Consider the following 20,160-nt stretch of genomic DNA (forward strand, 5'->3'; position numbering starts at 1 on the left):
CAACTGATTGCCCACCTTATAGAGCACCTTTAGAAAAATGTTCAAATTTTTATACAATTTTTAAAGGTTACTATTTACAGTGATTACAAAGTATTGGCTGTATTTCCTGTGTTGTACAGTAAGTCCTTGAACCTACCTTAAACCCAGTAGTTTGTACCTCTTACTCCTTATCCATATCTTGTGCCTCCATCTCTCTCTCCCCACTGGTAACCAGTAGTTTGATCTCTATATCTGTGAGTCTGCTTCTTTTATGACTTACTTTGCTTCAGAATTATTGGGAGGGTAAGATAGTATGGCTGCTACAAGCATTTAGCACCTAGCCCAGCCTGAAGAGCTCTTCAGAGACCACGACTCCTCTCTCTCCAGAGGAGGGGAAAGAACACAAGCCAATATTGCTGAGGGGAAATTTCTGCAGAACTTAAGATGCTGCTTGAATGGATAAACAATATTATTTAAATTTCCTTTCACATGTTTTCTATTTTTCTTCCCTCTTTCGAGTGACAGTGGATAAATGGCAAGCAAAAAGCGAGAAATCCAGTTACAGGTAGGCATGACAATCAGCAATTCTTTACTTAGAGCATTGGCCCTTGAAGACTTTTGACAGCCCCTTCCTTTTTGCAGGCGGTCATCAATAATCAAAGCCTGTGGGATGAGATGATGCAGAACAAAGGCCTAACAGGTACTAGGCTTCCTAGGTGTTTACCATCCGGAGTTAGGCTCCGGGCATCTTGTGGGCCCCCCCAACACTGAGTACCACTCTCCACTTCCCAGAGTAAAAACCTGCTCTTTTCTCTGCCCTAAGAATTCGGAGAAGCTGCTATTTGAGACTCTTTGCCTCTGTTCGTTCACAAATATTATCGTCTTCTAGTGATTGATGTTTACCAAGCCTGGTGTGGACCTTGCAAAGCAATGCAAACCTTATTCAGAAAACTGAAAAATGAGCTGAACGAGGATGAACTTCTGCATTTTGCTGTAGTAAGGATTTCCACTAACCTATTATTTTATTACTTTAAATGTTGAGGATTGTCTTAATTTAAGCAATCTGTCAACTTTTCAAAATGGACAGTGTTTACTTGGTAATTTACTGTATATTTAATTCCACTAGGTCTGAGAACCAATGTGATTTTTGTCCCATTCCTATAAAGCTAAGGTCATTTACCATGGTTTTGAATGTTAGGAAAACATTAAAATGGGTATCTGTTTATTGCCATATTTATTTTCACCAGAGCATATGGTATGTGTTCAGAATAAGGATTGCAAATGGCATTTACAAGAAAGCTTAGGGTAGGACTCTGGTCATTTACCCAGTTAATGTTAGATATGTGACTCTACCTCTTTGAATGTATTAAATCTAATTAGAAGTCAATTATTTATGATTAAAATTTAGCCCACAAATTGAGATGCATCCTAAGTATAAAATACAAGAATGAAAAAAAGAATGTGAAATACTTCATTAATAATTTTTTGCATCCATTACATGTTAGAATCATCATTTGGGGATATATTGGACAAAGTGAAATGTATCATTTCTTTTTAGTTTTTAAATGTGGCCACTGGAGAATTTGAAAGTATGTATGTGACTCATTTTCTATTTCTATTGGACAGAAATATGTCCAGACCAGCTAGTCCTAAAATGCAAAAGCAGATGCTGCTGCTGCTGCTAAATCGCTTCAGTCGTGTCCGACTCTGTGCGACCCCACAGACGGCAGCCCACCAGGCTCCCCCGTCCCTGGGATTCTCCAGGCAAGAACACTGGAGTGGGTTGCCATTGCCTTCTCCAATGCATGAAAGTGAAAAGTGAAAGTGAAGTCGCTCAGTCGTGTCCGACTCCTAGCGACCCCATGGACTGCAGCCTACCAGGCTCCTCTGTCCATGGGATTTTCCAGGCAAGAGTACTGGAGTGGGGTGCCGTTGATAACTCATGTATTTTTACTTCTTAACCCTAAAACTCATAATCCCTGATACAAATATGAAGCCTCAATCTACTGCATGTTCTCATGCATACAGGCCTTCCTGACTCCTCCCAACCCCAAGCTTATGATGAATTTGCTTACTGACCTTAACTTATGTTTGTCCATCCTCTTCTGCAGACACATTGTTTATAGGACTTCTTTTTCTTAGTTCAAGGTTACAAATAAACAGTCTAAAGCTTAGAAACTCATCTTTTATTATTTTTTTCCTCTTAAAGAAGGTGGGCTGCAAAGAAGGGGGAAAAAAAAAAAGCCTGAAGACCCAACAAAGAGAAAACAGAAAGAAAAGTTTTAAAAAAAGAGACAGTAGGTGGTTATATACAATCATTAACTCATTTTTGTCAAGAGATTGACTTTATCTCTTAAAATAAAGGTCATATAAGTTTTTAAAGGGCAGCATTATATTACAGCCTTAACTCTGAAGAGTCAGGCCACCTGAGTAGAACTGAATTCTGATTCTAGATTTGACTTTACTTTGGCCATCTGATGTGAAGACCCGACTCATTGGAAAAGACCCTAATGCTGGGAAAGATGGAAGGCAAAAAGAGCAGGGGGCAGCAGAGGATGAGATGGTTGGATGGCATCACTGACGCAATGGACATGAGTTTGAGCAAACTCCAGGAGACAGTGAAGGACGGGGAAATCATGATGTTGCAAAGAGTGAGACACGGCTTAGCAACTAAACAACAACAACAGGGAGGAAAACTAATTTCAGAGGACAGAGAATGAGGCCTAAAGGGAACTGCCATATGCAATAGACGGTGGGCTGGTATAAGGAGTTATAAGACAATAACAGAAGGAGCTAATAGCTGGGAAATGGATCTTGGAGAATCAAGGGTCAGAAAATTCTCGTGACTCATGGCAATCTGTCTGGAAGTGATAGGAGTGCAAGTTCATGGTCTAGAGATTATGAAGAAACTCCAGGTCAAAAAGGAAACTGGGGCCAATGGGGAGAGACAGCAAGGCAGAACCCCTGCTCGCTTGTCTGGCTACCTGGAAGGGAACTGGTGCATAGAAAGCAAGGCGAGAGGAAAGTGTAATTTGGTGCTGTGTTCCCAGGTGGTCTGGAGTCATTAAATCCCTCCTTGTTCACAGGGCCTGAGTAGGAGCAGACCTGGGGTATGTGTGTGGGTTGGGCAGTGTGGTGGAGGCTGAGGGGTGGGTCCAGGAGCGTTGGCTCATGTGGTTTTTTGGGCTACCGTTTCAGCACAGCACGGGGCTATATGAGGACGCCGGTCTTTATGGTGCCTCCTCCCACCCAGAGCCTTCTGACTGTGTCCTCCCAGCAGTCCCCAGCCAGCCAGACTTCCTCAACCTGCCTCACACGAATCAGTTTCACCACTATATCTATTCCACCAGGGAGTGCTAGTAAACTTTCTAAAATATATCCCGAATATGTTCATATTGTTCTTCTGTTTAATTTAACAACCACAAGAATGTGTGCATTGTCTCTAAATGGCTTCTCTTCTGTTTGAGCACAACCAACAGTAGTACATTCACTTAGACTGACGCTATTTTTCTTCTATGACCTCCTTAAAAAAAAATTATATATAACAGCTTCCGAACCTCCACTGGGAGCAATGGAGGGGCGACCTCTGCTGGACTCTTTTTGAACTTGTAAACTTGAATCCAAAACTAAAACCTACGGGTTAATTACCTATTGAAATCACCCTAAATTGCATGGTCAGTATAAAATTTTTTCTATTATGGGGTCTTTTAAAAGACTTGAAGACTTGTACTAACATTGTGCCTATACATATAAAAATTCAGTAAATGTCATGTATTATAGTTTTTAGTTTTTATGTATTATAGTTTTTAATTATATGCTTTATTTGCTAGTACTTAACTATAATATTAAATTGCAACAATGATGGCTAGACTACTTTTAAATGTAATCTTTACTGTCCTTTAATATTATGTATTCAGTTCAGTTCAGTTCAGTCGTTCAGTCATGTCCAACTCTTTGCGACTCCATGAATTGCAGCACTCCAGGTCTCCCTGTCCATCACCAACTCCCGGAGTTCACCCAAACTCTTGTCCATTGATTGAAAGCAGTGAAGCCTACTTTTTTGAAAAGAGAAAAATAGAGAAAGAAGGAAGGAAAGAAAGAAAGTGATGTAGAATCCAATGTGTTAAAAAAAAAAAAAATGATTACAACATAGCCGCTCTGGCTGACACAGGGCTGAGGGACCCTGCCTTGGCTCGCACCTCACTATCCTTGGCCATGGTTGAGGAACCTCTAGAAACCCGGTTTGGAAACAATCACTCTATGTTCCAAAATGCAACTCTTATATAGAAGATCCTACAATACACATCCTGATAGCTGGCCCAAGGCATGTTACATTAATTTGCAGGAACACTATTATTTAATACATAGTTGTTGATAATCAATTTAAGACAACTTGAAATTTGTGAGAAAACTTTAAAATCAAAAGCTTTTAAATCTGACAGCCAGTTTATTCAAAAAGCATTTAGGCAGCTCTGACTGATAAGGTGGGGAGTGACATGCAAGGGTGTGTATGATTCTCTGTGCATGTAGTTCGCTTTCTAACAGAGGACATGAACTAGGTTCGTACAACAGTAGTACAGTATTGAAAGGGACTATTGGTGCCCTGAGAGAAGGGCAATGAAGTGTTATGTGGAGGGAAGATGATTTGCAACAGAAGGGGGAGCAAAGCAGAGTTCTTGGAGGAAGGACACTCGAACTGGGTTGGAAAAGGAAGGGAAGGAAGGAGCAGGTAACAAGGGGAAAAGCCCAGGTATATGAAAAGCCCAGCAGTCTATGAGGAGATGAGTTTAGCTGCAGGCTGGGAACTATAAGGATGAAGAGTGGGAAGGAAGGTTGGAGCCAAATGAGATAGGGTCTGAATTGCCAGAATGTGTAACTTGATTCTAAATACAACTATAACACACTCAAGAAATGTAGTAAACATAAAAACTTTTATGTATCTCTGCATTTTTTGAATATCAAAAACATCAAATGACTTGAACATAGTGTCCTTTATCATTATATGAAATAATTTTTTTTTAGGCAGAAGCTGACAGTATTGTGACTCTCCAGCCATTTAGAGATAAATGTGAACCTGTTTTTCTCTTCAGTGTTGTAAGTATATTTATCATCTCAAATATATCATCAGACTCCAGTTCACAGCTAAAGAGCAAATAACATTGCACAATGACTGGAACTCTTCTCTGATGATAGTAATTGTAGACTTTTTTTTGCCTTACATTTGCTTGTCTATTAACATATTTTATAACTTGACCTGTAGGAGCTCATAATGCATTGTGAAGATTAGACTACCATACACTGAGTTGATCAGGGAAAAGAAAATAATTATAGGATGAATTATTATAGGAGTGAAAAATTGGAAATTTCTTAGGTACCCAGTAGAAGAGAACTGGTTGTAAATATTCATTTATATCAATACAAAGAAATATTTATATGGTCACTATTTTGTAATATAGTTTGTTTTTCTCTCTCTATTTATAAATGCAGAGAAAGAAGGTAGGTAGCACCAGAATGCTAATAGAAGCTTTCTGTGTATGGGGGAAGTATATATAATTTAAATTTTTGTCTTATACTTTTCTATATTTTCCAAATATTCCAAGATAAGCAACTTTAATAATCAAAAAATATAAGTGCTGGTTTCTAAAAGAAGAGTCAAGTAACTGCTTGCTTGTGTGATACAAAGCAAAAAGGAAATTCTTCCCTGAGAGAGTTTGGACTGTTTCTTTGCTGTTGAACAGACCGTTTTTGATATTATAAATAATTATTTTAAAAACACATCTCAAATATAACTTTTTGCTTCTGTTAAACAATAATCTTGCAGCTATTTTATGGAAGTGAACAATACGGTTAACTGAATTTTAAAAATTGCTCTATAGATCTTGCTGTCGACTGGATAGGAAAGATTTGATGATTTATCTGAGGGGTAGCAAACTGTTGTTTATATGGGGTCAGACAGTAAGTATTTTCAGTTTTGCAGAAGTATCATCTCTGTATAGGTCATAGTTTGCAGACCCTTGGCCTAGATATAATTCAGGGAACCAGAATGAATAACAACCAGAGGCAGGAATGGGCTTGAGGTTAATGTGCTCATGAGGTGGCTTTAGTAGCAGCAGTAGTTGGGAGCCTGGGACTCAGGAGGAGAGGCTGGGGAGGGGGCCTACAAAGAGTCTGCAGCTTTGGGGTAGCCATCACCTGCCAAGTGAGTCAGCTCTGAGCAGCAGACCCATGTCTACCTGAAGATGGGGCTCAAAATCTTCCTTTCATGCTCACATGTTGTCATCATCCTGGGACTGAGGGATGCTGGCCTCTCCTAACTACCAATGAACTTTTCTTCCAGCTCACTTCCTGCAGTCACGCCTCACTTTGTTATCACCCATTGCTCCCATATTCAAAGTCCTAATTCAAGAATCTCCATGAGGAATATAGCCAATATTTTGTAATAACTGCAAATAGAAAGCAACCTTTAAAAATTGTATAAAAATGAAAACAAAAAAAAAAGAAAAGAATCTCAATCCATGACTATAAAACCACCTTTGTTTTGGGCAGTGTTCTTCAGTTCAGTTCGGTCACTCAGTCGTGTCCGACTCTTTGAGACCCCATGAATCGCAGCACGCCAGGCCTCCCTGTCCATCACCAACTCCTGGAGTTCACTCAGACTCTCATCCATCGAGTCCATGATGCCATCCAGCAATCTCATTCTCTGTCGTCCTGTTCTCCTCCTGCCCCCAATCCCTCCCAGCATCAGAGTCTTTTCCAATGAGTCAACTCTTTGCATGAGGTGCCCAAAGTACTGGAGTTTCAGCTTCAGCATCATTCCCTCCAAAGAAATCCCAGGGCTGATCTCCTTTAGGATGGACTGGTTGGATCTCCTTGCAGTCCAAGGGACTCTCAAGAGTCTTCTCCAACACCACAGTTCAAAAGCATCAATCCTTCGGTGCTCAGCCTTCTTCACAGTCCAACTCTCACATCCATACATGACCACTGGAAAAACCATAGCCTTGACTAGACGGACCTTAGTTGGCAAAGTAATGTCTCTGCTTTTGAATATACTATCTAGGTTGGTCATAACTTTTCTTCCAAGGAGTAAGCGTCTTTTAATTTCATGGTTACAATCTCCAGTGATTTTGGAGCCCCCCAAGATAAAGTCTGACACTGTTTCCACTGTTTCCCCATCTATTTCCTATGAAGTGATGGGACCGGATGCCATGATCTTCGTTTTCTGAATGTTGAACTTTAGGCCAAGTTTTTCACTCTCCATTTTCACTTTCATCAAGAGGCTTTTGAGTTCCTCTTCACTTTCTGCCATAAGGGTGGTGTCATCTGCATATCTGAGCTTATTGATATTTCTCCTGGCAATCTTGATTCCAGCGTGTGCTTCTTCTAGCCCAGCGTTTCTCATGATGTACTCTGCATAGAAGTTAAATAAGCAGGGTGACAATATACAGCCTTGATGTACTCCTTTTCCTATTTGGAACCAGTCTGTTGTTCCATGTACAGTTCTAACTGTTGCTTCCTGACCTGCATACACATTTCTAAAGAGGCAGGTCAGGTGATCTGGTATTCCCATCTCTTTCAGAATTTTCCACAGTTTATTGTGATCCCAAAGAAAGGCAATGCCAAAAAATGATAGTACACAGTGTTCAGTAAATATGTGTTGAAAGACAGACAAAAGGGAAATAATATCAAAATTAATGAGGAAGAGTAATGTTGAGAGACCTGAACAGAGCCAGTAAAATTTAACATATGGATGGCCTGTGTTTGGTTGTAGGAGAATTAGTGGTAGAACTAATCATCTAATAGATGAATTAGAGGTAGAACTCAAAGAGATGGGTTTACCAAATGGACATACTTTCATACCACTAATATTTATTTTTAAATGGCTAATTACAGTAGCTAAAAAAGGATTGGTGAGGGTATGGGTCAGAGTGGGGTGACTTAGTCCAGTTGAAGTATTCTTTTTTTTTTTCAGTTGAAGTATTCTTGACTTATCCTGAAAATGAATTTCCTTCCTGCTTTTATTTCCCCTTATAGAATGGAGCAATTGTTGCAAAAATCCAGGGTGCAAATGCACCACTTGTGAATCAAAAAATTATTACCTTAGTCAATGAGGAGAGGAAAATTGCAGCAGGTGAAATGGTTCGCCCTCAGGTAATACTTCGAATTACTAACAATTTTATTTTTAAAAATTTGTTTTCAAAATGATGTATTTCATCTTTTTTGTTGTTTTCCTGAAGAGTTTCCTCTAGTTTTATAACTATCTAGGTATCTAAATGGTGCAACCTTGTTGGGAAGTATTTTGATAATATGAATCAAAGGCTTAAAATAAAACATGTATCTCTTGACTGACAATTACACTCCATTAAGTTTCCTTAAGCTCACGAGACAAAGAAAGAAAAGGCTATTTATTTCAGTGTTTTGTATGTTACTAAAATTTTGGAACCAATCTAAATACCTAGCGATAGTGAATAGATGCCATAAATGTTGTAATGTACTGTAAATTATACAAATTCATACAGTAGAATATTAGTTAGTACATTCTAGCTCTATTTATTGATATGAAAAGAGGGCCAAGATAAACTGACAAATGAACAATAGAGTATTATACTTTAATATGATGCTTAGAATAAGATCCTATGTGTGTAAAGTGTACTGCTGCTGCTGCTAAGTCGCTTCAGTCGTGTCCAACTCTGTGCGACCCCATAGACGTCAGCCCACCAGGTTCCCCTGTCCCTGGGATTCTCCAGGCAAGAACACTGCAGTGGGTTGCCATTTCCTGCTCCAATGCATGAAAGTGAAAAGTGAAAGTGAAGTCGCTCAGTCATGTCCGACTCTTAGCGACCTCATGGACTGCAGCCCATCAGGCTCCTCCGTCCATGAGATTTTCCAGGCAAGAGTACTGGAGTAAAGTGTACTACCTGGTAAGAAATAAAATATTTTGAAGTGAATCATAAAGCATGTAGAGCTATGAACATAAAATACCATAAGAAAGAAAGCCAGAGAGGAAAGTGATTACAAATATAGGCAGATAAATAGGAGTGGCATATTGAAACATGCCCATGCATGTACACACACATATACACACATATACACATGCATATACACACACAACAACAAAAACAAGAAGTGTGAATTTAAGAAACAAAAAGTAAAGACTAGCTGAGAAATAACGAAAAATAAAAATTATGAGATGGTGTAGGCTCAAGGCTGTATACGTATCTGCTATAAAAACTATCAGCTTAAATCTGGAAAGGATTAAAAATTCATAAAACAGTAATACGGGGTTAACTGTTTGTATAAGAAAGTTATATCATTTCCTCATGGACACAAACAAATTTCAGATGAATGAAAGAGCTATGAAGAAACAAAGCATTAAAGTATTAGAAGAAAATATTGGAAAGCATTTATTTTGTCATAGGTTGAGAAAGGCCTTGAAAGTATAATATAAAACAGATATCAAAGAAGAAAAAATTGATAGATTTGATTATTTAAAAGTTTGAATGGAATATAAAAGTAAAGCAGCAAACTTGGAGAAATGTTTGTACTGTGTCTCGATGTGTCAATATCCTTAGTGTGTACCAAGGATAAGCATTAAGGAAAAAAATGAATATTTTGATGGTAAACTGACAAATGACAAACATAGGGGATTTACATTTAAAATAGTGATTTTTCTCATCCAAAGGCATTTTCCTTTACATTTTCAGGTTTCTTGTTTTTCAGGGAAACTTTGCCCTTCCTTTCTCTCTGTATCTCCCTCCCTCCCTCTTTCCATCCCCTCTACTTCTTTTTAAAGTTAGAGTAACTAGGAATTTTTGAGGATTTACTGTTTGCTAAGATTTTAAAAAAGATATCCTCATTTAATCCTTACAGAAACCATTTTACTCCTCACTTTTATTTAGATATAATTGACAATTAACATTTTATTAGTTGGGGCCCCGTCTTTCTGTTGGAAGTCTTAAAGTTGGGGGTACTCGATGTTGGTGTCAAGCCTTTCACTCCTTTGGGAGATGCTGGGAGTTGTGAGTCCCCTCTTGATTTTATACCTCTGTCGGGGAGGGAGTTTATGGTGAGGTTGTGACTCTGCCTCTCCTACCCAGTTTGCATGTGTTTCTTTCCTCATATGTCTGATGCATAGAAATTGCCCAATTATTTTCTGGATTTCGCTCAGAGGGAACTGTTCCACAAATAACTGTAGGTCTGGTGTGTCTGAGGGAGGAGGTGAGTTCAGGAGCCTCCTATGTTGCATCTTGAATCTGAACCTAGGGGAGCCTTATGAAGTATTTGTGCTCAATAGGACAGGCTTAGAAACATTATGTCCTTTCCTTAGAAACAGGTAGCTAGTAGGCTGTAAAAGCAGAATTTGAAGTCAGGCAGCATGACTTTTAAACATTTCTCCTAATTACTATACTGCATCTGGCTTTCGCTATGTGTGCTCTGTACTATGGTTTTATTGTTGTTATTCTCATTATTCTTGCAGAATGACATCTTATTTTAATTAATAATAGTTGATATGTAAGAAGTTTATTAATATCTGATATTTATTTTATCTTATTCCATTTTGTTGGACACTTCTATTATTTAGGTTTCTCATCAATTTCCTTGTCTAGTGGAATAACAGTAATAAAATACAAGCCATAATGTGAGCCACTTACATAATTTTAATATTCTACTAGTCAATTAAAAATAATAAAAAAGGTGAAATTAATTTTCAAACATCTTTTCTTACATCTGACATATTAAAAACATGCTCATTTAAAGATGTATTCAATATAACTTATATGATTTTGCACAATGAGGTAACCCATAGACAAAATGAGAAGACACTCTATGAACTTGGAGAAAATATCTGCAAATGATGTGACCAACAAGGGCTTAATTTCCAAAATATACAAAAAGCTCTTAAAATTCAATAACAACAACAACAAAAAACAACCTAATTGAAAAATGGACAGAAACCTAAATAGACATTTCTCCAAAGAAGACATACAGAGATCTAATAGGAACATGAAAAGATCTTCATTAGTAGTTATTAGAGAAATGAAAATCAAAACTAAAATGGGGTACCACTTTACACCTGTCAGAATGGCCATCATTAAAAAGTCTACAAATAATAAATGCTGGAGAGGGTGTGGAGGAAAGGGAACCTTCTTACACTGTTGGTAGGAATGTAAACTGGTGCAGCCACTATGGAGAACAGTATGGTAGTTCCTCAACAAACTAAAAATAGAGTTGCCATATGACCCAGCAATCCCACTCCTGGGCATATACCCAGACAAAACTATAATTCAAAACAAGACATGCACCCCTAGATGAATGGATAAGGAAGATGTGGTGTATATATATATATATAATTTATATAGACACACATACATACACACACAATGAAATATTACTCAGCCATTAAAAAGAACAAAATCATTGCAGCAACATGGATGCATCTAGAGAGTATCATACTAAGTGAGGTCAGTCAGAGAGAGAACGATAAATAGCATATGATATCACTTATATTTGGAATCTAAAATATGACACAAATGAACATATCTATGAACCGAAAACAGGCTCACAAATATAGAGAACAGACTTGCGGCTTCCAAGGGAGAGAGGGGGCCAAGGAGGGGAGGATTGGGAGTTTGGGATTAGCAGATGCAAGCTATTATTTATTAGATGTATAAACTGTATAGCACAGGGAACTATATTCAATATCCTCTGATAAACCATAATGGAAAGGACTATGAAAAAGTATATATATATATAACTAAGCCACTTTTCTGTATAGCAGCAATTAAACGCAGCATTGTAAATCAACGACACTTCAATAAAATAAGAAAAAAGATGTAGTCAATATAAGAAATAAAGTATTCCACATTCATGTTTTCAAACTAAGTCTTTGGAATGTGCTGTGTATTTTCTACTCATAGCACATCTTAATTTGGACTAACCTCCTTTCAAGCTCTCAGATAGAGCCTTATGTGGTTAGTGGCTGCCCTGTTTGTCAGGGTAGATCCAACAAATGCAAGACAGGTCACTATGAAGTTATAGCTGGCATAATTATCTTATTTCTGATTATAACAGAAGTGAATGCTTTCAGTATAGTTATTTCCAAACGTTTTTGATTCTGTAGTCCATTGAGAATCTATAATTATACAAACTTCTTGCCCTCAAAATGTATATATGTAAATATATAAACTCTTCAGGTAGTTTACAGAATAACAGAAGCATTTTCAGGGCTTCTCCAGAAACTAAGAATCCCTTATCCTTCCTAGGGTTTTACTCTATAGGAGGATATTGGCTATTGTTTTGAGAAAGACATTTATTTTTATAAGTTAAGGACGTATCTTTCTGCTCCTAATTTACTCGGAGCAATGGTCAAGAATGGATCCTGAAGCTTAATGTTCTTTCAGTTTTTAACATAATGATTGTGTGCTTATTGCTTTCTTACTTGTTAATCTTTTTTTCTTTCTTATTTTATTCCTTGTGCTCTTATGTTTTAAAGGTTTTGTTTTAAAGCATTTTCCATATAGCATATATGCATTATTCCTGATAGTCTCCACATCCCAACTATTTAAATATTCTTTATTTTATTTTAGTGGAAAAGTTGGGGAAAAGTAGTGTTAGATAAATGCAGCCACATTTCCACTTTAATTTCTATCCCTTTGATTATACATATTTACTAGAAACAAAATTTCTAAAAACTCTCTCACTATCATATTAAAATATAACTGTTTTATTTGCTTTCCTTTTTCACAGTATCATGAAATTGTGTTTGTAGACTCAGATTCAGAGGATGCTGGGGAACTAAGCCATGAAACCGTTGGCAAGTAAATTTACTTTAAAGTAATAGCGAAGGATTTGTGCACATGAATAATGTTCATTACAGCATCACTTGCAGCAAAAACCTTGTAATGACATCAATGTTAATTGATAAAGACTGGTAGGATTAATGATGATTTGTGCAATACCAGACTCAGCTCTTAAAAAGCAATCTCTTTTGCTCCCCTTGCCTTGCCTTCAGTCTCTATGCCTGGAGTCTTCCAGAGATTACATCTGACCAGGGCCTTCTGTCCCCTGTGAGTAATCTGGACAGTAGTTTCCTCCTACTTTATCCTTCATCATCTTTCCAAAACTTGTAAGAATTTCTTCCCTGATGACCTGCACTTCTAGTTTACTTTATGGATCAACAACTTCCTGCCTTCATTGGATTGTCTTGAGTGAGTGTGTGAATGTGTGTTCATACCCTGGAGGGATCAGAGGCAAACAGCATGCTAGGTGAGCTCTTCTGGTGAACTAAAAACTGGTTATAAGAATGTGTAGATAAATGTGGACAAATTCATAGACAGTTAAGCCATTGGTTTATAATGTTTGCTTGCACTGAAACTCTAGCCACTAGTGATACTGAGCTAGATGGATCATTGGTGTGATTCTAATGCACGTGAATTGTATTAAAATAACTAGTGCTGGGAATTCCCTGGTGGTCCGCTGGTTAGGACTTCACATCGTCACTGCCGAGAGCCTGGATTCAACCCCTAGTTGGGGAGCTAAGATCGCACAAGCCATGAGATGTGGCCAAAAAAATAACTAGTGCCCACCTACACTTTTTTTTTGGCCCTCTGACTGTAAACTCCTGTGAATGTTTCTCCTGCATGCAAATACAGGAAATATGCTTTGATTCTAAGTAGAAACTCTTTGGTAGTTTCAACGCCATAAGGACAAAGCTGTTGATGGACAAAATTCAATGGACATTAGTAGTTTACGCTTGCAATTGTCAAATCCTTCATTATCTAGACTTTGTGCCAAGAAAATGAAATCCATCCATTGTTTTTTCCTAGATCAAATATACACTATTGTTATTATGAAGCCTGATGCTGTGGCTGCTAGAAAAGTTAAAGAAATTAAAGAAAAAGTAAGTAATATTTCCCAACAATAGTTTAAATTAATTGTAAAAAAAAATCCCTTAATTTTCAATGTAGAGGCAAGCTTATCATTTAGATAAGAACTAGAATATAAAACTAGAACATAAAAGCATCTGGTACTAGGTACCTCTAAAGGCTTTGGATGTTTTGTCTTACAAAGGCTCAACCTACTCAACATCCTTATTTAAATAACTCTGTTCTCCTAGTATCCAATATAAAAGATAAAAATTGCCATCCTTATGTTGGATGATAACAAATTCTTTGTATTTAGTTGTCATCAGTGCAAACCTGCTATAAGCTCACATTAGCTTGCATTATTTCCTGATGTTGTCACAAATATATTGTCCTTTTAGATACATGATAACTTAAAGAAGCATTTAAAGTTTTGCATTTAGAGCCCAAAGAAAAAATTTTTGGAGGAAAATTGCATTCTAATCCAAAGGTCAGCATACTTCTCCTATAAAGAGCCAGATAGTAACTATTTTCAGGCTTATAGGGTATATGATCTCTGTCACAGAAGTTTAACTCTGCCATCATCTGGAGAAGGCAACAAGATAGAAAATAAACAAAGGGGCGTGGTTCTAGTAAACTTTGTTTCTAAACATGTGTGGTGGAAGGGTCTATGGTTTACTGACCCCTGAATAGAGATTTTGTGTTGAAACAACAAAATTACATTAAAATTTGTAAGAATGCTGCATGTGCAATAGAGGAGGTCACATGAGAAGCTATGTCAGGAGGGATTGGATATCTCATTATGAATTTCCCATCATGCATTCTTTCTTCAGCCAAAGCAGCATCGATTAAACTACAATAAAGTAGACGGTCCATTTTATACATTGTTATGCTTGAGTGACATACACACAATTTGTCATTAAATTAAAAAATTTGAAGACAAAGCATGGCTGAATTTTAAATTCTATTCTTCCCTGTAATTTGGATATTTTTGTTGCTGTCACAGTAAGATATACTAGATTATGAGTTACAGATTTAACAAAGGTAATCCTTGAAGAAAAGTTAAGAAAGTTACAATAATTTTGAAAATAAATGGTTCAAAGTGCTTATAAATGTGTTTCTTTTTGAATGATTTAGAAAGCTGTGATATCTTTCCTTGGAATTCAGTTAGTTCTTTTTTTTTTTTAATCTGAAAACAATTCACTTAAATAATAGAAGTAGTGTGGAGTCTCTCCTTCAAGCCATGAAAATTTAAACACTGAGGTGGGGGGGGGCATGAAAAGAACCTTCTGTGTTTACATATTTTTGGGCCTCTTGCAACTTAGTGCCTTATGGATTGTGCTGAGGCATCATCATATAATGCATTCAAATCTGGATGATTTGTTAAGCCTAGGAAACAAATGTCCTTGACTTCTTTTACCTGTGGTCCCACTACCCATTTGAATCTGACCTTGCTCTCTAATTGAAGATTATCAAGGCAGGATTTGTCATAGAAGCAGAGGATAAGAAACCGCTTACTGAAGAACAAGTAAAGCACTTCTATAGTCAAATAGTAGACCAGGTAAGAAAGTTTTTTAAAAAATCCATTGTGTGTCAAATACAGTGGATTCCTCTAAGTTTAGTATTCTCATTATAGAAAAAAACAAATGAATAAGTCTGACCAACCCACTAAGCTCCAGATTTCCTTGGCAGTGTCCTTATCATGGTTGATCCAAAGAGAATGACACTGGAGAAAGCTCCAGCAGACATAGAGGCAGCCAAGCAAAACTGGATGCTCTGACTGTGTTTTATTGGAGCAAAGATCTCTTTATGATAAGTGTCCTCTAAGACTCTGTGCATTAGCCCCCAAGAAGTGAGTATCCAGACCTTTCCTATAGATTCTGATCCCAGTTTGAAGGCTCCTTGTCATAAACTTCATAGGAAAGCTTTCATCCTTTCTTTACCTACATGTAAATCCTTTTCATCAAGCTATTTTTAAAATTCTCTTTTGTCTGGGGTAATACAGTAAAGCCTTTGTGTTAGCAAGTGCAATGGCTTGGGTGTCAGGAGATGTAGGTTCTAGAAATTCACTGTCCAATATGGTAGCCATTAGATACATGTGGCCATTTGAACTTAAATTCATTACAGTTAAACAAAGTTAAAAATTCAGAGTCTCAGTGGCACTAGCCATATTTCAGGTGCTCAGCAGCTGCCTGTGGTTACATATGCTGAAGAGCACAGAGCATATTGGTCATCAGAGAAAGTTCTACTGAAAAGCACTTTGTAAACCAGCTGCACCCCTCAGACCATCTTTCTTGGCCCTGGAAAATGGTTGGACCAGCAACATCAGCATCACCTAAAAACTTGTGAGAAAATCCAGTTCCAGGGCCCCACCCTAAACCTACTGAATCATAAAGTCTGGAACTGGACTCCAGAAAACTGTGTTCAACAAGCCCTCCACTTGATTTGGAAGTATCTTATAGTTTAACAGTTGTTATTAGACTGCCTTGATGATCAGTCCCTGCCAACTGTGAACTTCTGTCCCTCAGAGATGTGTTAGTTAACAGGAGGCTTGTGAGTAACTTTCTCTTGACCAATAATCACGAAGGGGAAGAGGTCCTAGACTTGGGTAGGGGTCACCATTGTAGTCTATCCATTTCATGAGCCCAGTAATATTATTTTTATTTTATTTTGTAGCCTGACTTTGAGGATTTTGTTTCTTTTATGACAAGGAACCTAAGCTATATTCTAGTTGTTTCACAAGGAAAGGAAAAACAGCCTTCCTGGGATGAAAGTGAAGTTAATTCTGAGACGGAATCTAAAGAACCATGGGATGACCAACAGGAGATGGCCAAGGCTTCGAGGATGAAGGAAAGGAAAAGGTAGCTTGTTTACAATGTTTTAGCAGGTAACATAGTATAACATACAGATATCTCAAATCTAAAGACAAACATCTTTATGTTGAAGCTACAGGTATTCTTTTCAGTCCAAAATTTTATATGATCAACAAAGCCAGAGTTGCCCTGAAAGTTTATGTCAAGCAGTTTTGAAAGGGAAGAAATTCCTGTTTGTCTCTCTTAACACTGGCTGCACCAATCTAGCATCATGGCCCTGGACTCCAGGGTTAGAATGGGACCAAGGCTGGTCCCTCCCAAACCAGACCCCTTTCCTGTCTCTCCACATTCCACTTCTGCCTTCTCTGGTCCTAGAGACAGCAAATGTCCTCTGTTCTTTTACTCAAGGCAGTTAGTGGTGGTAAATTGCTAAGAATTAAATAGTTGTACAGTTTTTGTTGACAATTTGTAAATATTCAAAAGTGAACGTAAGTCACTTACAGAACGTTGGGTTTACGCACTTGCCATCTATGCCTTTTAGTCCTCTGAAGACTCAGAAAATCCAGCATTCAGCCCATGAGTTGTCAGAGTCATGTCTGAAAGAAAGGTGGGTGAGCAGGAGCAGCTTCCGAGTAGCTGAGTCCTGAGGCTTCCTAATGGGTGTCTCCTCCTGCTGGGCAGCCCATTTCCACTGCGTGTTCTGGTTGAGCATCTCCAGAACTCTCCTTGTTATCTTATTAATAAATTATAGCATTTTTTTTTAGTTGGTCCATCCACTGGTTCCTAGCCATATCATAATTTTTATGTAACAGGGAGACCCTAATACCATTAATTCCCTGTTTTAAGTGAGATAGAGGGGCTGGTACGATAAATCAAGAGCTGACAAAGGACTTTGTATACAGTAGGAGTTACTGTTTTAGTTTTAAGGGAAAATGATACTTAGCGGTTGGGGAGCAGGCTTGGGTGGGAAATGTTGGGCTCCAGATACCAGGTTTCATACCAGAATTTTTGAGACATTTTTTAAAGTGTTCTGTGAAACACTATTAACATAGCTGGCAGAGGAGGAGTCAGTGTTTGTTGGTGCTGTTGTACAGGTCGGGGTCTATTGCATCCAGCTTTCAGAAGCAGTTGTTCAATACATACATAATAAGATAATTTAAGCACTTGGCATGATAGAGGTGGAGTGAGATGTGTCAATGTTGTTTTACAAAGTTTGCAGCATTTTCTTTTTAATATTGGCCTGTGTTTATACTAAGCATCAGCCTAAGCAGGCAGCATGAAGTTGTGGGTTAGGGAGCATATTTTCCTGGGAATCAGTTTTCACAGATCTTATTCTGCAGACATGGCCTAACAGGTGCTGTGAACTTCCACCTGCCATTTTTAAAATAGATTCAAAACCTAAGGGATCAAGGACAGAAATTCTTATGTAGAATAAAAAGTATATATAAATTTTTATAGCCAGATATATGACTGCTATACTAAATATGAAAAGGTTAGCTATCCCATCAAATACAGAGATTACCAGATTAAGACAAAAAAATTAAAAACTACCTAATGATAATTAATGCAGACAGGAATCATCAATGAGTGCTAAATCCATTGTATGAATAATATATAGATTTTCCAATAGTGCCCTTTCAAATAATAAGGATAAATAAATAATAAGGCTATTATTTATAAAGTGAAAATTGTTGCTTTTCAGTGGTGAAAACTGGGGGTTCCACTTCAACTATGTTATTATAATTTCCCAGTGATGGGAAAAACTGACACTGTGTACCTCCTATTGTGATGTTTCAAGAAGGATACAGCACCACTGATGTGATATTCCTATAAAGTATCATACCCAGAATGTAATAGGAAACTATGGGGCCATTCCATAGTTTGAAACCTTCCAAAATGAGGATTGGCCTGGAGTCTTCAAAATATCAGTATCATGAAAGACAAGAAGGGCTGAGGCATTTGTTAGAGGTTGAAGGAGACTAGGGCTTAGGGCGACTGCATGCAATATATGATCCAAAATTAGGAAAAATTACTATAGATAGGTGGTTTCCCCAGTGGCTCAGCGAATCTGAGCTCAAAGAATCTGCCTGCAATGCAGGAGCTGTATGTACTATCCCTGGGTTGGGAAGATCCCTTGGAGGAAGGCAAGGCAACCCAAGCCAGCATTCTTGCTTGGAGGATGCCATGGACAGAGGAGCCTCTCTGGCTATAGTCCATGGCATTGCAAAGAGTCAGACATGACTAAAGCAACTTAGCATGCATGTATGCACTATAGACAGGACAGTATTATAAAACTGCTGAAATTTGAATATGGATTGTTCATAAGATAATACTCTTATAACAGTGTAAACTTCCCTCAGGTATTTAGGAGGGTGAATGGTGAAAATATCTGCAGCCAATTCTTAAACGATTAAGTCAAAATACACACACACACACACACACACACACACCACTCTTGAATGGGGGTGGAGGGATAAGAGAGAGAGAACAAATGTGACAAAATGCTGACAGTTGATGAATCTGAAGTTCAGTATCTTGGCCTTAAAACTTTTCTGTCAATTTACATTTTTCAAAATAAAAAGTTTTAAAAAACTGTACTCATCTATATTCTGCTTCTTTGTTGTTGTTCAGTCACTCGGGTGTGTCCTTCACCATCTCCAGGAGCTTGCTCAAACTCATGTCCATCGAGTAGGTGATGCCATCCAACCATCTTGTCCTATGTCGTTCCCTTCTCCTTCTTCCTTCAATCTTTCCCAGCATCAGGGTCTTTTCTAATGAGTCAGCTCTTTGCATCAGGTGGCCAAAGTATTGGAGCTTCACCTTCAGCATCAGTCCTTCCAATGTGTGTTCAGGATTGATTTCCCTTAGGATTGACTGGTTTGATCTTGCTGTCCAAGGGACTCTCAAGAGTCTTCTCCAACACCACAGTTCAAAAGCATCAGATCTTTGGCACTCAGCCTTCTTTATGGTCCAACTCTCACATTCATACATGACTACTGGAAAAACCATAGCTTTGACTATGGTTAGCTTTGTCAGCAAAGTAATGTCTCTGCTTTTTAATATGCTGTCTAGCTTGGTCACAGCTTTTCTTCCAAGGAGCAAGCATCTTTTAATTTCATGGCTGCAGTTACCATCTGCAGTGATTTTGGAGCCGCCCAAAATAAACTCTCTCACTGTTTCCATTGTGTCCCCACCTATTTGCCATGAAGTGATGGGACCAGATGTCATGATGTCAGTTTTTTAAACGTTGAGTTTTAAGCCAACATTTTCACTCTTCTCTTTCACTTTCATCAAGAGGCTCTTTAGTTCCTCTTTGCTTTCTGCCATAAGGGTGGTGGTATCTGCATATCTGAAGTTATTGAAGTTTCTCCTGGGAATCTCTATTCCAGCTTGTGCTTCATCCAGCCTAGCATTATGCATGATGTACTCTGTATATAAGTTGAATAAGCAGGGTGACAGTATATAGCCTACATGCACTCCTTCCCCAATTTTGAACCAGTCTGTTGTTC

The 20,160-nt window shown here is 38.0% G+C and overlaps 1 protein-coding gene across 1 annotated transcript in view; it reads left to right on the plus strand.

Annotated features, from left to right (window-relative positions):
- The first annotated feature begins 511 nt into the window (after positions 1-511).
- NME8 (NME/NM23 family member 8) overlaps positions 512-20,160 on the plus strand; it is a 36,927-nt gene continuing 17,278 nt past the window's right edge. The window contains exons 1-9 of the mRNA XM_068972399.1: positions 512-544; positions 622-679; positions 869-975; positions 5,002-5,073; positions 8,011-8,127; positions 12,724-12,790; positions 13,803-13,876; positions 15,307-15,399; positions 16,515-16,699. Of these exons, the coding sequence (XP_068828500.1) occupies positions 512-544; positions 622-679; positions 869-975; positions 5,002-5,073; positions 8,011-8,127; positions 12,724-12,790; positions 13,803-13,876; positions 15,307-15,399; positions 16,515-16,699 (806 nt within the window). The remainder of the gene's footprint in view (positions 545-621; positions 680-868; positions 976-5,001; positions 5,074-8,010; positions 8,128-12,723; positions 12,791-13,802; positions 13,877-15,306; positions 15,400-16,514; positions 16,700-20,160) is intronic.

This window comes from Capricornis sumatraensis, chromosome 5 (genome assembly GCF_032405125.1).
Source record: "Capricornis sumatraensis isolate serow.1 chromosome 5, serow.2, whole genome shotgun sequence".
NCBI classification, from domain to species: Eukaryota; Metazoa; Chordata; class Mammalia; order Artiodactyla; family Bovidae; genus Capricornis; species Capricornis sumatraensis.